Source organism: Melanerpes formicivorus, unplaced genomic scaffold (assembly GCF_026170545.1).
Source record: "Melanerpes formicivorus ecotype bairdi unplaced genomic scaffold, bMelFor1.0.p_v2 SCAF_8, whole genome shotgun sequence".
NCBI lineage: Eukaryota > Metazoa > Chordata > Aves > Piciformes > Picidae > Melanerpes > Melanerpes formicivorus.
In genome coordinates, this window is record NW_027142360.1 from 8657436 (window position 1) to 8675565 (window position 18130).

The 18130-nt window shown below is 41.5% G+C and overlaps 1 protein-coding gene across 10 annotated transcripts in view; it reads left to right on the forward strand.

Annotated features, from left to right (window-relative positions):
* The window catches only part of SOX5 (SRY-box transcription factor 5), a 306951-nt gene that overhangs the window by 129034 nt on the left and 159787 nt on the right, over positions 1 to 18130 (forward strand). For all 10 annotated transcript variants that reach the window (XM_068141932.1, XM_068141928.1, XM_068141930.1 and 7 more), the window contains one exon: positions 10080 to 10166. In XM_068141932.1, coding sequence (XP_067998033.1) covers positions 10080 to 10166 — 87 coding nt within the window. The remainder of the gene's footprint in view (positions 1 to 10079; positions 10167 to 18130) is intronic.

The window sequence follows — 18130 nt, forward strand, 5'->3', positions numbered from 1 at the left end:
CCTGGAATTAAAGAGGCATTGGAGAGTTGAAGAACAGAGATTATAACAAAATTCTCTTTATTCATATGTAGGAGAGGGTTTTCTTAGTTTTACCGTTGCCCTTCTTTTCATAAGGATTGCCTACTGGTGTCATTGTGACGTCAATTAATGGAAAAGGTTGCTGCTCAGGTGTTTGAAAGTGAGTTACTCTTGCCTTTATTAATTTATATATATATATATAAATATCGGGAAAGTATGGGGAACTTTTTTTTTTAAACTCTATTTTTCCTTTTTTTGTTTTAATTCCCTCCCTTTAAAAAAAAAAAAAAACAAACAACTAAACTTTGGTGTGGTTAACTAACTTGTTTCATTCTTGTTTGTTAATTCAGTGAGGGGTGAAGACAGGAGTAGCAGGGATTTGGGATCATTCTAAAGATTGTGTATGCTGAAAAAGATGTTCCAGCAACAGTTGTGCCAGCAAAAGGCCACATTTGGCAGAATGTGTTCATGATCAGCTCTTTGGGCCAGCTCACTGGCCTGGATCTCCGAAGGCAAGCAGGGCCTAATTCCTTTCCAGAATGAGATTTATGCTCCTGAATGCCTTTGGGAATCCAAAGCACTGAGATTTCAGTGACAAAAGATATATTGTCCTGTGCATGGCATCCAGTGCCATTCACAGTGTCTCAGTGTGCCTTTCTTTGGGGACACAGTTGCTCTGTTGCAGAAATGGGAAAAGCTGAGACTGAATCAGTTCCTGAACTGGCCATATTCTACCTCTGTCTTTACAAGGACAAGGATTTAGATGGAGGGTAATGACTACAGACTACACTGTTCCAGTGTGTTCTTTCAGAATAATTAAGCTGTAGTGGGTTTGGCGGTATGCTGCAAGTAATACAGCTCCATCTCCTTACAAATCTGAGGCTGCAGGCTTGATGTGGAAGGAGATACTTCTGAGGTATAAGTGGAACACACCACCGTCCAGCTGCACTGGCACACAAATATGAATGCCACCCTGACAACAGGGACAACTATCATACAGCATCTTGCAACCCTAGAGTGTTGTTGTTTGGAGGATAATTGGCATACAATCGGTAGCGTTGCTGGGCTCTGTTGTCATGAAAGTACGTAAGGCAATGCAGTATATACTCTACAAGTTTGTGCACGGGAAATAACAGAGGTTGAGCTGGAATTCCCTGTGGTTCTGAGGTGAGAGCAGGGATGCAGGTTTATTCCCTGACTCAATGCTATGTTCATGTCACAGGTAGTTTTGTTGGGTATGGAGGCCTCAGAAGGGCTTTGTGGACATTTTATTGATGCAGACATTGTTAGTCCAGAAGAGTCCAGACAGACTTCTAGAAAGAGCTGAATTTTTCATGTTTTGAGCAGACTCTGTGCCAAAGCTGTATGCTAATGAAAGAGATGGAGAAAATCATGACTGTTGCCCCAAAATGAACATAAACTCTGCTGCTGGGAGATTGAGAGACTTGGCAGATGGCATTACATGACAGGCCTGATTCCTTTCCATTGTACCTGTCATATCTGGAGAGTGACACTGCTTCTGGAGTTTGGGTGACCATTTATTGAAACAAAAGAGTCTGAAAAGTATATAGCTAAACAGGCAGCAGCCAATGCAGACAAGAGCCTGACTATTCCTGAGGGTCTGTTTGAATGAGGTGCTCATTTTGTCTACAAACCTAGCTTAAGAAATCCCCATGTCCTGTGTAGCCATGTGTTCCTGCCTTGTGCTGTGGTTTGATGGCTTCTCACTTAACATCCTAGGGTGTAATTAATTCAACAACTGGTAGTATAGTGTATCTGAAGACTACTCTATCCTTTTCTTCCCTATAAACATCCTTGTGGGTTTTAGGCAAGTTCCTTGTAAGACTGGCAGTATACATTGGGGAGCGGTTGTAACAATCACTGTTTGTGTATTTGTAGACAGAGCAAAGTCGTGTTTTTAATAGCATTCATAGATGATGCCATGCCTTGCTAAGGCATACAGAAAATTAAGAGAAGAGGTACACAACATGGCTTCCCCAAGGGCAAATCATGCCTGATGAACTTGGTGGCTTTCTGTGATGGAGTTAGATTTTCAGTGGATATGGGAAAAGCAGGTGATGTCATGTACATGGACTTGTGTAAAGCATTTTGACACTATCCCTCATGACATCCTAGGCATCAAATTGGAAAAGCATGGACTTGAGGGATGGACCACTCTCTGGATGGTCACACTCAGAGAGTTATGGTCAGCAGCTCAATGTCCAAATGTTGTGTGATGAGTAGCATCCCTCAGAGGTCAGTGCTGGGACCATTTCTGCTTAACATCTTTGTCAGTGACATTGACAGTGGGATTGAGGCGCCCTCAGCAAGTACCCAGATGACACCTAGCTGTGTGGTCTGTCTGATACGCTGGAGGGAAGGGATTCATCCAGAGGGACTTGGACAGGCTGGAGAGGTGGGCCCAAGCCAACCTCATAAAGTTCAACAAGGCCAAGTGCAAGCTCCTACACATGGGCCAGGGCAATCCCAAACACAAATATAGGCTGGGCAAGGAGCAGCTCAAGAGCAGTCTTAAAGAGGACTTGGGGGTGGTATTTAGTGAAAAGCTCAACATGAAACAGCAATGTGTGGTTGCAGCCCTGAAGGCAACCCTGTCCTTGTCTGCATCAAAAGAAGTGTGACCAGCAGGTGGGAGGAGGTGATTCTGCCCCTCTGCTCTTATGAGACCCCACGTGGAGTACTGCATCCAATTCTGGTGCCCCCAGCATGAGGGACATGGAACTGCTGTAGGAGGTCCAGAGGAGGGCCATGAAGATGATCAGAGGGCTGGAGAACTTCCCCTATGAGAACAGGCTGAGAGGGTTGGGGCTGTTCAGCCTCGAGAAAAGAAGGCTCCAGAGACACCTTAGAACAACCTTCCAGTACCTGAAGGGGGCCTACAAGAAAGCTGGGAAGGGACTTTTTACAGGGGTTTGTAGTGATAGGATGAGATGTAATGGATTGAAACTTAAGGAGGACAGATTTAGATTGGAGACTAGGAAGAAATTCTTGAGAGAGGGTTGTGAGACACTGGAACAGGTTGCCCAGGGAGGTCATGGATGCCCCCTCCCTAGAGGTGTTTATGGCCAGATTGTATGAGGCCTTGATTCACCTGGTCTAGTGGGAAGTGTCCCTGCCGATGGTAGGGGGTTGGAACGACATGATCTTTAAGGTTCTTTCCGATCCAACCCATTCTATGATTACTGATTTTGATTTTTTAAATCTTGCATAATTTATTTATTGTGCTATGGAACTTTTTCTGGCTATGTGAATTGGATGTGGTTTTTTTAGCACAAGAAGCAGTATTCTTGTGCCAGAAATCAGAATAAAAATGTCTTATCATTCATCCAGAGTATACTTCATCAGTGCAGCATGATGGGTATTGCAGAAGAGAGTGAGCAACTTGAAAACAGCTCATGTGTTATTAAGCATACACAAAATTATGCAAGTATGTGCAACAAGAATAGCGTGATACCTACTGTCATTGTACACCACAGGTAGCTACATTCATCTGTGGATCCAGAAGTTGATGTTGTCCTCTGAAATAACGTGCTGTGGGAGCTAACATGTGGCTGGGATGGGACTGGTGATTCCAAGAGCAGGAAGGCTGGTTATGCCTGCCAGAGAAAGGAGCTTTTTAGTACATTTGGAAGCCACCCATAGATGACATATGTAGCTCAGCTGTTTTCGGCACAGTGGTCATGATGGAGTGATATAGTAAGAGTCATACTATGATGTGCTGGCTAGAGCACCATAGCTTCCTACTATCTCATGGAAACTAATATTTTGTTCAGCTCTGTGAGTTTGTGCCCAAAGACCAAAAAATATTTTGTATATAAAACCCCCAACAACATAACAAAGAATGTTACTTTCTGTCCAGTCAGAGAAGGCCCTATGTAGTACTGTGTTTAGTACACCACAGTTTTGCTTGTCACACTGTTGCAACTATGTCCTACATTTGCACAGTGTTTGCATTTATAAAAGTGTTTCCTAGTGTCTTTTCCAGAAGTTTAAAATGCTTTTAGATTGATGAAAAATTGCAGTACTTCCTGGAAGGCAAGAGGAAAATGTATGTTGTGTGGTCTTTGATTTCCAAATTTAAATACATTCTCTGTTGTGCCTGCTCATGATTCATAGTGTCTTGCCTAGCTGCAAGTAGTTCCCAAAAAGCATGATTCTGTTGATGGAGAACCATATGTGTATGCAGATGCTGTATGTCTATGTAATCTGCTGATACAAACCATTTCTTTATCAGAGTTGCTTTATTTTCTTTGCTTTGAAAATAGTTTCTGATTTTGTATAGGTAAGACCTTAGTGAAAAAAACAGGTGCATAAAAAGAGGAATTTCTTGTCTCTGTGTATGTCCTTGTCTGCTCTTTTTAAGAAAGAGTGGAAATCTGCCCTTAATCTTGTTTGCTGATTTAAACCAGAAGGATCTGTTGTGGTGCATCTACACAGGACAGACTGCCTGTGGGGTGGCGTGTAGATAGGTGAGGTTTTCAGAAACAGTGAGTGGAACTGTGGCCAACAGGTGTAATGTATTTATGACTGTAGCAGAAGAAAAGAGCGAGTAATGGATGGAAAGAATTTGCCAGCTCTTTCATAATATAAAGGAAGGTGCTTGCCAGAAGTGGAAGGTGTATCAGCCAATGCTAAAGTTTATTTATGATCATTTGTGCCGACCAAATACTCCTTCCTCTAGGAATGATACATGTTGGCAGAAAATGTCTGGTGGTCTGGCTGGGTATTGAGCAACTCCTGGCTTCTCTCCACTCTGCTACACTTCATGTCATTATCCTTGCTGAGGCCAAACATCGTTCTTTACCTTGTCCTAATGAGCTTTCCCTTTCATCCCAGGACAAGAGCTGTTCACAGTAGTTACAGAGGAGGGAGCACTTTGGGCATATCTTTGAGTGAGCACCTGTGCTCAGACACCCAGATGCCATGCAAGTGGGAGGCTCCAGGACTCACATTGTTCCTCTAACTTGCAGTGGACTTACATCAGCCTTCTTCTCTTTTATTGTAGTTGTCTCTTTGTTAGAGCTTTGGGCTCCCCTTTCCTCTTCACATACAGCTCTTCGGGAAGTGCCTCAGGTGGACAGCCCCCATCCTGCACCATGTTACAGGGTGATGGAATTACTGCTTTTCTCTAAAGTAGGCTGCTGTATGAGACAGAAGCTTGCTTTTAGTAAATGATCAGCAGGAGCAGAAAGAGGTAATAGGAAGAGATTTGGCAGTGAAGACCATTCTGAGCGTTTATAAGTGAGTTTACAGGACCGTAACCTTGGAGCATGGATTGGAAAGAGCTCCCAGAGAGCCTGGGCCTGAAGGGAATGCTGTGCTTTGGGACTGCAATTTTGGAAGGCTGTTATAAGCAAGTAAGTCAGTGATGCTATGTTTAAACCTTAAGTAAAGAAGTAGAGGGACAGTGGCATACTTATTTGCATACAAAAAGTATTTAGCATGTGTCTGTGTGCCCAGCACCTATGGTTTGATGCACATGTGCATCTGTACATGCAAGCCGGAGTAGTAGATATGCAACTTACTACACCACTGAGAAAGTGGTTTAGTTCCATGTGCTGAAGGTCTTCCTGAGCACTCTTTGCTGCTGGCATCAGTCTCCAGGTCTCATTGTTGTAGAGGAGGGAGTCAGCTTCAACAGTGCTTGGCACAGAAGGGGAGGAGGGAGAGTGGCAGGGCTGGGGGGCACTGAGGAGTCAGTGTGCTGCTGCCACAATGGCTGGCACAGTCGGAGAGCCGTTCACCAGTGGGTATTGCCATATGCAGTGATGCAAGCAACAGTGGCAAGGGTGAAACAATGAAAATGAAATGTGCTGTAAACATCTCTAGAAAGAGCTAATGACTGAGAATAGAGACAACAGAAATAATTTTTTGTGGATTAATTTGTGTATCTGTTAATCCAGTCAGCCTCCTCTTTGCCAGCATTTACTTAATGATTCCAGTTATTCCGTCCTTCTTGATCTTTCTCTTCAGTGCCCTCCCAGTAATCCTCTTTTATAACAACACTTGACACTTATCATAGTCTTTCTGAAACAAAAATGTTTCCTAAACATTAATGAATCACTGTTCATAAACAACTCATGAACAGCTCTCTTGTAGATGTGTTCATACTGTGCTGTGGCTAGACATGGAATTATTTTACTGTGCTGTAGGACCTACACTGCAGATGGGGGATATTCTTAGCTCAAGTGGGGCTCAGAAGCAATGGGGCTCTCTCAAAGATGGAATTAGGAGGCATTCTGTATAGTAGTGATAGAATGGCAGAGCACATTGTCTGTAGCTTTCTGGAAATGCTAAATGTAGATTACAATAGTTCATAGCTGTCCTGCTGCCTATCTAAATCTGACAATATAGCTCAGATTTTGGATGTAGGAACGTTCTGGTGGAGTAGGGATGGAGAACGGCAGTTCCTATGTGCAGGCCACCTTTCCCAATTTTAAGCTGCATGTTGTATGTGCAAGCATTAAAAGTTTTACCGACTTTCTAATGAATCCAGATGCTGAGCCCTTTGCAAAAAAGATACAGTGTTTATTTCTTAATTTGAGAGCATCATCTTCCCAGTGGAGTCTAAAAAAATAAAACCTGAACAGAAGATGACTTTGTTCCTGTATAGTTCATGAAAGCTCTATAGTTGTAACCTTTTTAAACAGTTTCTTTAATTTAATATGTGTAAATTTCAAATCTTATTTTTAATGGGGCACATAAATGACATAATAAATGTTTGTTTCCAAGATATGGTGGATAATGTGTTTCACAAGCAGTTAGTGAAATGTGATAGGTTGAGTATCTGAATAGTATATTTTATGTAAGTACAGTATGTTAACACGGTATATAATAGAATTAAACAAGCTGTAATTTAATACAGCTCTTTAGCTCTATAAAGCTATAGGGCTGGGGAAGCTTTTGTCTTTCAGAATTAAAGTTATTTTTAAGTATTAGCAGAAGGGCAAATTATTCACTGATTCTGTATCAAAATTCCGTTGAAATGCCTTACGTAAAAATTGCAGTTCAAGTCTAGGGGGGTTTGAAACTAAGTTAGTACATCAATTAAACATGATTACATGGGGGTTTTTTAAAGGAAAAAAATCTGTATAATATTATTTTAAATAGTTAACATACAGTATTTCAACAGGGGAAGCACTGATTAGATCACCCCCATCTATTTTATGCCATCAGGATCGCTGAGAGGCTTATAATTGTGTTAAATTTTCATATTACTCATATTCGCACATTAATGAACAGATGCATTGTTACTATTGGGATTTTGCCATTTGGCCTTTCACATCTCTTATCACGATTTCCTACTGAGATCTTTACCATTCTCGCAGAAATTCAGTCATTGATACATGGCCGTCCACCACATTCATTATTCTCCGCTTCTTTGCTGTAGCTCTCCCGGAATCACCGGCGGAGACAGGTTGCGGGGACATTCGTTTGTCACACGAGTCCTGCGGTTGAGGACTCTGGCACTAAGTCAGTAAGATTTTTATTGACAAAGCTGCCTCCCTCCCCGTCCCCCGGTGAAGTCACACCGAGCCCCGTCCCGGCGCCGCTCCCCGAGCGGCTGCAGCGGTGGCTCGGCGCGGTCCCCGCGGCGGGGCGGGGCGAAGGCAGAGAAGAGGGAGGCCGGCAAGCAGCCCGCCGGGCGGCAGCGGCGGCTGTGCCGCATCCCGGGCAGCGGGGTCCCGGCAGCCCCGGGCAGCGGCTACTGTTGCTTTAAGGCGGCAAGTTAGACAGGAAACTTCTGTTTCTTTACGTGCGCACCACGGCGAATATTTTGTCTAGCTGCAGAGAAAAAGCTTTGTCGTGGTCTTTTCTGACAATAGACTTAAAAGTAAGACGGGCTGCTTTTGGTGCCTGGAGGCTCTGGAGCCTATTGTCAGCGCACAATGGATCCCTATTGCCGCATTCCTGCTTTGCAAAGGTTTGTTAGCTTTTAATGACTGACAGCCCTCTACTGCAAATACCGCATTTGCTCTGGCCTGTTTACACGCTACTCGAGAATTTTTAGAAGAGCGCATAAAGGGAGGCGGGGGGGCATGGCAAGCGGCGGCATTTCTGTGACCTATGCAGATACCTTCGGAAAAATAGTTACCTTCGGGGGTGCTTACGGGGGACATACAAACTTCAGAAGTAGCTATGCAAGTGCCTGGAGCGTGGCGGCATCTCCGTATCGTCAGCCCCAGCTCGGAAATGTTGATGGCGCTGCAGCAGCCCCCATCCGATGTCGTTAGGATTTCACTGCACTGCCAGGGTTCCTCACAGAAAACTTGTGCGTTCAGGGGATCCCGGGTCCTGCGAGAGCCTGCCTCTCAGAGAGCGGGAAGCACACGCTTATCGAGGAGACAACTGGAGAGTGGCAACGTGTCTAAAAATTATTACGGGGGAAAAAAACAGTAAATCTCTCTTGTTGTCAGTTGGGCTCCGGCCAGTTGCTTGGCTGGGATGAGTCCGAGTGCGGGGGCTGCGCGAAGAGGTGTGGGGTGCGGTGAAAAGCAAGAGGGCAGGCGTCTGTCCGCGTCACTGTAGTTATTTATGCATTAATACGATACTGCGTGCGGTTGGTTTTCGGGAGTTTGGGCTCGTTCGGTTCTTCGGGTGTGAGAAGTGCTTTGTAGGGAGGGGGAAAGGCCGCGCAGAGGGCGCCCCGCGAGCCCGCCTTGCGCAGAGCCGCCCCGGGGGGTCTGCAGCGCTGCCCCCTCAACACCGAGCTGGGGCTTCAAGGAAAGAAGGCAGAATTAGCCAAACGAGATAATCAAGGTTGCTCGTAATGGTTTTTACTGTGGGGAAAATTAACCAGTTGCTAATAATTGTATGGTCTCTAGGCCAGACGGTCCCTTTGATAAGTTAACATGTACTCCCTTTATGCTCCTGGTAGGGGGTAAACAAATGCCTGAACAAATACAAATACACATAAACACAAATGTGGAGAATAGCAGTATATGTCTTAGATCCAGATAATAAGTGTGCTTATTGTTATTTCGATGGAGCATACTGGGACACTTATCTTTTAGTACACTCCATTTTCTAACTGAATGCAGTGCTAATCGTGGGATTGAAAGCTATTGTAATTGTGTACCCATCTAAATGCTGACAAGAATATACAATTACATTGTTTGGAATTGAGTTTAATGTTCTTTGAATTTTATTAGCATTTATATTTACTTATGCATTAAAATTCTACACAAAAAGAGGTCAGACTACAAGAGTTACAGACATAAATATCAGAACCATCCACACCCTCACTACATTTTCCTGAAAATGCTGAACAAATATAGTTTATTTTATTTTATTCTTAAAGGAAGTGATAGAATCTGAAATGAGCAAATAATGGGTTTCCATTCTAAGCAATGCCTTTTCTCCTCTGGATTTTGCAATCTTTTAAAGCTTTTTTTTTTCCATACTCAACTTTTTATTATTATTTATAATGTGCGTGTTACCGGAAAATCTTTCCACAGTATGCTTACCACCACACGATGTTTAAACACACATTATAAAGTGAATGTAATTGTAAACACTCAGAGGGATATAATTACATGTAGAAGATTTAGGAGCTAATTCTTTGCTCCTCTCTCTCTCTTTTTCTCTCTCTTTACTCTGCCTTTTATCAACATAATTATTTTTTCACTGCAGACTAACACCCAGAAATTGACAGGCATCTATTATAGGCAGTAACTTGTTCACCAAATTGAAAAACAATGAACTGCAGGTTTATATGTGCCCATTGTCATACAGAATTACCGGGGCTTTGTTCCACAAGAGGAAAAAGCTAATGGTTTTGAAACAGCAGGTGACAAAACACATTCCCTCTTTTTTTTTTTCTTTTTTTCTTTTCTTTTTTTCTCTCTCTTTTTTTTTTTTTCCCCCTGCCCTCTTATCAGTTTGTTGATGAAGTCATTACAAACTGGGGCCCAGAGCAGGGTCGCCCTTATTTTTAGCAGATAGACTTTTAATGAGTTCTATTGTGTAGACAGTCATGTTGATTTGCTTACTATTTTTTTCTATTTTTTTCCTCCCCCTCCCATTCCCCCCCCCCCCAGAAACTCCCAGTATTGAAAAGCTACTATCAAAGGACTGGAAAGACAAGCTTCTTGCCATGGGATCAGGGAACTTTGGAGAAATAAAAGGTAACACTATTTCTGTGCTAAAGCAAATAGAGAATGAATATACAGATATCTCTGGCTGTATGGAACTTTCTTTGCTTCTCTTCCCCTCCCTGTGAAACGTTGTAATTTGGGACTTAAATGAACTGTATGCTCTCCATCTGTGATAATATAAATAAATGAAATGGTATATTGCCCTAAGTGAATGAATTTGCAGAAAGGTTTTGTTGCATGTATCATTTTGTGTTGTAAAAGGACACATCCTATTGCTGATTTGGGGAGAAAAAAATCAATTCACATCTCAAACAGTCTTATGTAGTGTCAGAGTACAGCAGAGCTCAGCCTCTGAAGTCTGAAGGTTAATTTCTGGACAGATTTTGATGATGTAGATTTTTTTTTTTCTTGCTTATCTAAGTGTAGGGAGGGGAAAAAAAAAAAAAAAAAGTTTGTGTAATGATACCTCTTGGTACCAAAATTAGCCAGTGCAGATTTTAAAAGACAGCGTGCAACATCTGTGCATCAAAGTATGTTCCTTTAAAGCTGTACTCCAGAAGGAAAATGACAAAATTTGACCACTCTCCAGCAGCAGTAGCTTCTGCTTTGCCAAGATATTTCCCCATTTCATGTACATGAGGTCATTTTAGGGAACCTGTAGTTGGTTGTTGTCGTGTAGTTCAGTCTTTTTATGATTCTTCCTCAGTGCTTCCGATAAGGAACTGACTCAAAATACAAGCATGTCCAAAATATTAGTGTTCAGAGCAGCCATTTTCACTCTGAAAGGATACAGCGATGCCGATTCTTCCCCCATTTATATCAGCGGTATATCTGGAGTAGCAAAATCCAAGCCAGTGTTGTTTTGGAAATGTGTTAGTAGGATGAGATCAAAATTAAACCCTTCCTTTATGTTTATAAACTAGATTTCATTTCTCTCAATTATTTTTGGTTTGTTTGCTTACTAATGTTGTCCCTGCTACCAAGATCCTCATTCAGGCAGGCTCCCAAACCTTGTGCCTGACAGGTTTAAGGACCTTCTGCACATGACGTGGGCAGTATTCAGTAAGGAATACAACATGACATGCTCTCAGAGGTTAGTGTACTGGTACATGTGCAAAGATAGTGTTATTTTAATTATATGTGCCTTCCAGATTGTCATCAATAAGCCACCGGCAGTTCACGCTAGTCCGCTGACTTACACAAGTAGGAAAATATTCCGCTGGCTTCCCCAAGCTTTTCCCTAAGAGGCTGTAATTCAAAAATATATGCTTGTCGCATATGTAGATGAACCTTGTAAGAGAATATAGTGCTTCAGCCTCAGATAGGCTGAGATGTTATTATTATAACAGGGGGCCAAACCCTGGGTTCTTTCTTCCCGCTGAGCATGGTTTCTCCATGTGCATAAAGCAACAGGTCATAAAGAGGTAGAGCAGCCACTGGGCTTATCTGTGAGTTCTGGGGTTTAAAAGCATATTGTTTTGAAATAATGTAATCGTCTGCCATGAACTGACGAATCTTTAAGATGTTTCAGGCCCAAAGTACACAAGCAGCTTTCAGATCCACTTTTGGGTGTGTATTTCAGCAGTTCTTGCGTGTTGCCTGGAGTCTCTTAACTCTTGATATGCTGGAACCTTTAGAAGGATCCCAGTGATTCTCCTATGCCTTCAGATGCACTGAAAAAATGCTGTACACTGAGAAGGCGGTCTGTTCCCAATTCCTATGATCTTGTTCTGTTGGAGGGCAATCTTTTTTCTCCCTCTCTTTTCCTTTCACAAGCTAAACTTGAAAGCAGCAGCAGCAGCTATATGCTAGCAGGAAAGAAATTCAACAGTCCTTTCAGTCTTGCCTGGGGGGAGGATGGGGAGCAACAACACAGCCTCAAAGAAAAGTTTGCTTTGCTTTAATTTTTGTTTTTTAGCTTCATATTTTGAACACAAGTCGAGTTATTGTTTTCTAGCTCTGTTCAAAAGCCTCACATCTGAGGCTTTTTAGTGCGACTGTGGTTCTGTGGTTGGGGGCATGGTTATTAGGTGTTTGGATCAGGTTTGGCAGTAAGCTGTGAAAACAGGCACTGGTTTATTTTTCCTACTGACTGCCGTGACAGTTGCAATTATTGTCCATTGTTCCTAGGTGGCTAGAAAGGAGGGAGGATACAATAGAGCATTGCCCTCTGGGGGTAAATGAATTTGACTTACAGGTTCTTGGGGGGTCAGGCAGGCTGATTATTTAGTGCCCAGGAATGTGGTTTTCATGGCACCGCCAGCCATGAGCAGCCAGCAAACAATGGCTCAGCTGTATTGCAGCTGTATTTAGTGAGGCGACATGAAAGGTGTGCAAGTTGAGCTGCTTTATAGTCACTTACATGTGCACAGACACACATATTGTGCTAGAAAATGTTTTTGTCCTATTGGAACTTACAGTTAATGAAGTTTTCCAGTTGTGATTTTTAATTAACTTTCTTCTATATTCGGCCTAGCAGCTGTATTTTTTTTCCCCCTTATTTCTTTATTAGTGATATTTGGAAACCCTGCACAAGTAGTGTCTTATTATTAATACTCCCTGGAATGTGGACAGCTCTAGAAGCTGTACTGCCCAACTGTCTTATGTACTGAATAGTTTTTTCCATTTAACTGTTCAAAATCTCATTGTGTTTTTCATTAGATCTGGGGGAGTTTTAGTATGTCATGTGCTAAAGTCTCTGCACTAGGCTACATATTGTTAATGCCCAAGTTTGTGTTATTGCTGTTGAGTTTTATTCTCTGGGAGAGATTAAAAGAAAAGGGAGATGAAGCAGAAGACTTTATTTTCTATTAGTGTTATTTCGGTTAAGTTAGAGAGCAGTAATATTAAAGATAGGGCAGTTGGCAAATGACTGGATGTCACCAGACTCTCACTTGTTCCTCTCAATTGCTTTACTACTTTTGTCAGCTACTTTAAGCCCCACTTTCTTTGTCTGCATGCCTGTAAAACAGGAGAACCATTACAGTATCTGCAGAGGTCTACCTGCAGGCTTGCCAAGATGATGGTTGGAAGTGTCCATATATGTCCCATTATTAATGGAAAAGGAAACATAGTAATTCATTGCAGGGCTTGACTGAAAGGTACTGAAAGTCTTAAAGTGGAGCAAAATTGAGAACCTTTCATATCTGCAGAAATTTTAACTCAAATGCCTCTGCTCAGAGAGGTAGTCTGGGAATACATGCAGAAATGCAAGTTTAGCACTGGAGATTTCTTCAGAAATGCTGTTTCGATATCCATAGCATTTTTACGCTGTTCAAAACAAGTCAGTCTACAGTGAACCCCACAAAACATGCCGTTACATTGAAACATTTTGAAATGAAGCTGTAAAACTGTAGATTGAATTGGTTAAAGCCTGTTCAAACTTACTTATATGCATGATACTCAAGAACAGGGCTCAAAAGGCCTCTGGATTATTCATGGATAATGCAGTTTATTGGATTCAGTGGAGCAGAGAGAACTTCAGGTCTCAAACCGATCATCTACATGAAGGAAAATTATACCCCCTTTCTGCTTTCAGCGTAGCTGCCTGATATCTGAATTGCAGGCTCAAAGTGGTTGCTTTCCTACAAAGCAGATGCAGCATGTAGAGTGCATTGCTGATAGGAAAAGGTAAAAGAAATCTATTTCCATGCTCTTCAATGTCAGTGGCCATCCCTATACTTTGAAAATTAACGTGAAACGTCTGTTTCAGTAGTGTCAAGCCCCTGAGCAGACTTCAGGGAATGGTGCTGCCCGCCCCCCTTCCCCGGGTTCATCATGAGGTGAAAAGTCTTGCTAACTGATGGGAGTGAGGCAGCTTTAACCACGACAAGAACTCTTTTTAAAATTCCTCCCGTGTACACAAAGGCTTTCTGCTAATCTTGTCCATCTCTGGCTTATCGAGAGTTGTCAAGAAATAATAATACATATTTTTTATGTTCTCCACTTAGCTAATTTTGAATAGGTGTATGGAACAAAAGGCTAAACTAACTTGTTTCTAATCTTTTGGAGTTGGTTTTCTGTTGAAGCGAGGGCATTGTTAACAGTGATTGCACCTGAATCTCTCAAGAAAGACCGGGCAAGCCTGAACCTGGTGTTTTTTTTGTTGTTGTTTGAAAATCCATTTCTATTGTACAGGTTAGGTCCTAAACAACTCAGGTGAAATGCTTTGTGCACTTACTGTGAAGGGATCATAGGGTAAAGTCAGCTCTTCCTTCTATCTTAAGTCACTTAAATCTTGGTGACTCTAGAGATTGTACTGAAGTAACCACGCATTTATGAGTGTAATTGAAAGCAAGATTAGCCTACCAGTCCTAATCTTTAATGCATGATAACACAGACATTGGTTTTGTGCAAGAAACTGGCTTCCAACTTACAAGGAGTATCAGTGCAGGTATTACATCAGGCTGTGTTTGATGTGTGATAGAGCTGAAGACTCTGATTTTGCTTATATGTTCAGAAGATGGGGCATGAGAGAGTATGCAGTGAACTGTCTTACTACTGCCAATAATGGATAAAGAGAAATAATCCATTCAGCGATACTATAGCTCATCAGAGCCCATGAATTAAAGACATATGTTATGTAGATTCAATGTATGGATTAAAACGGATAATCTGGTAGGTGACACACAGAATCTTGAGATAAGTGGGCTATGCAGATTTGGTATATGGATTGTGACGGATAATTCCATTTAAGTAATGCTGGACAAGTTGAAGACAAGTAAGCTTTGGGTAGTGCTCAGGTTATCTGCAGTAATCCAGTGAGTGACACTTTGGATCGCATAATCTGTAAACTGAAGACAAGGAAGCTGGGGATTCTACATTTAGATGGGGACAGGAGGAAGGAGGAGGGAGGGGATGCAGATTATTGCCGGGGAATACACTGGGTTTAAATCTTTGCCTAATAAAGCACAGATCCCCAGGAGATGTCTGAAAGCTCCGCACTTTCTTAGGAGCTGGGTGACTTGTGCATTGACAAATTAATGGTTGAAAAATGTTTACAAACTTGTGCCAGAGGTGGACGTTTTACATTATTTTTTGTGTGGATAGTATTGTATTTGGAGTGGGGAGAGCAGGAGGGTGAGAGTCATAAGTGGAGGAGGTAAGATATGTCTGGTTGTCGGATTTTAACTGTGATAAATTCAGTATTGCAACCTTCTTAGTATCTTCTCTGTTTATTTTCTTGGGGGTGTTTAACAGTAGGAAATTGATGACAGTGAGCTTTAGTCCTTTGTTAATATTTCAGAAGTGTTGGGGTGGGGGCACCTGTGGGCACACAGGGGAACCTAAGTTCTGAGAGGAAATTTGGCAGCTGCTGAAATAGTGGAGGTTGATCACAAAGCAATCTGATACTCTCAGGCTGCAGAAGAGTAGACAGTGCCAATTGAGCCACACCAACGCAGAACTTCTTTCAGGCCAAATGAACGCATGAAATGGAGATTGTGACTGGATGGAACTGCTCCTATTTGACTCTAGAAACTGAGTTAGTGGAAGGAGGGTTGGAGGAAGCTTTTTAAAAGCATCTGAAGTGCAAAAAATGTGAGTTTGTGACAAAGCGGCAAATTCGAGCTGTTGTGGACTTAATATTTTTCTATGTAAAGGCAATTAATTTGGTCAGAAAAAAATCAGATGCTAATTAAAACAAATATAACTTTAATTTTGAAGAAGCTGTTATTATTAATAGAGAAAATAGAATAAAATTGAACTAATGAAAGTAACAAATGCCAATGGCTTCATTTTGTTTGAACATACGGAGTCCAAATCGTTATACTTGAAAATTGTCCTGAGGGTTGGATAACAAAGGGGACCTGAAGCAGTTCTTCCGTGTGTTAAAACTACCTGGAAGATGGGCTGATAGTGTTGCTGAGCTACCACTACCAGTTTGTCAAAACAAAGCAGATACACACATTTTTTACTGTTTTTTTCCTGCTAACTGCATAGAATTCCAGCAGCAAATGCTATTTCCCTTGCCTAGTCCTAGCTTGTTGTCTAGACAGTACAACAATGAATAACCTCTGAGAAGTAGTCTCAATGCAAATGTTGTCTATTCCTTTTGTAACCTTGACAATAAGTTACTAACCTGGTTGAATACCAAGCTTTGTTTGCAGTCTACTGTACCAAAACTTTCTGACAGCAAATAAAGAATACTCACTGACAGCTTCTTCCCGGCGTTGTGAGGTAGTAATGTGCTGGTCTGTTACAGGGCAGACAGTTAAGTTTTTGTCCCCTCACAGAGTATGAATTCTTGAGGGTAGCAATGGCAAAAGAAGGTAATTGTTCATCATTTGTTTTTGTTCCTTCTGCAAAGTCTTCCACTGAAACCTAAAAGATTAAGACTGTCCATATGCTGAAATAACTTCTTTCTGGTTTGCTGTTCTGAAAAGGATTTTTATTTGTCAAGCAGAAGATTCATTACCTAATGTAGGTACGGACAAATCAAATTCAGTTCTGAGCTTTTTCTTTCTTTGTTTCTTTTTCTGATGTCTGTGGCTTGCTGAGTGAAAAGCAGTCAGAATATTTTCTTTTATTATGCTGACTTCCCATATCAATCAGATGAAGTAATTTAATTTAGCAAGGTAGGTAGTTGTAAGTGATGGCAGTCATTGTGTAGTAAAGTTGGCTTAAATACTTAATGAAAAATGCTGGGGTTTAGATGTTTATATTCTGACAGCTCCAGGATTTACTGTCCTGAAAAGCTGTGTTCCAGTCCATAATAAAACATTCTCTGAAGTATTGATTAAGGAAGCACCAAGGGGTTTGCACATGTGCACAAGCACATACCCACATCCTCCCACCAACACATACCAGCAAGTACATAAAGCACATAGTCATTGCCTGGTCATAAACATCTGACATTTCTGTTCTAAGACAGAGGAAAGAAGAATTTAAATTCTTAACTTACCTCAGCCAGTTAGATCTGTTTATCAGACTACATTTCCTGAAGGCACGTAACACCAGCTCCCCATTGCCTCACATACACAACTGGGGGTGACGTCAGCAGTACAGCCATCTGCAGCAAAGGGAGAATACTCCTCTTTAAAATTATTAAGTTATAAATAGATTATTTCTGGGGGGAGCATGACAAAGATTAGTTTGCTTTTAAGCAGAAGATGACTAAGTGGCCTGTCTGTTTTACTTTTTTGATTTCCTTATTGAGCAGAGTCATGTTGGGTTTGGATTTCTGAAGTAGCAAAGTTAAAACTGGGGTGGGAGTTGGGGAAATACAAATGGTTGACAATGGGATGAGAATGAAACTCTTAAGATACTGGGGAAAATCAAGAAGAGATACTTACTTTATGGACTGTTGATATTTATAATTGTTCTTTGGATATGTTAATGTTAGTAGTTTTAATTCTTCTGAGGACAGTTTAGTTGTAGTTGATCCAGGTTGTAAATCAGCTCTTCTTCAATTTTGTATCAAAGCTGTTACATCTCCAGCTTAAAAATCACACTGACAAAACCCACTACTGCAGGAAATGCTTGACAGTGACTCAGTTTTTAGCTGAGGTATGGGTTGTAGTTATGTTATATTGTTGTTACATCAGAGGAAAGTTACACGGGAACTGTGTTGTGGCATGCTTCTGTTGCTTAGTTAATCGGATGGTGTCAGTAGTAGCTTTGTTCATGGGGTCCTTTTGGCTAGAACTGTACCTAATACCAATCTGGATCAAGCATAGATTTAATTATTTAACATGTATCTCTGTTAAAGTCAGAGGGGAAATTTCTTGCCTTTACTGAATAATTCTAGTGACTTCAGCAAGGCCAGCAACTGTGTGTAAAATTAGGAACTACTTTAAGTGAGTTTCTGAAACTTTACATCTGATTTTTCTCTTAAAAAACAGTAATGCATGCCACTACCTTCCTACCTGCTCACGGTCTTTATGAAGACCAATTAGCTATTGCTTTGAAATGTAAACAAACAATCAAACAAACAAAAACCCCCTCTATACTGCACACTGTGATTATTATTTTCAACATAGCATTATTTTAATACA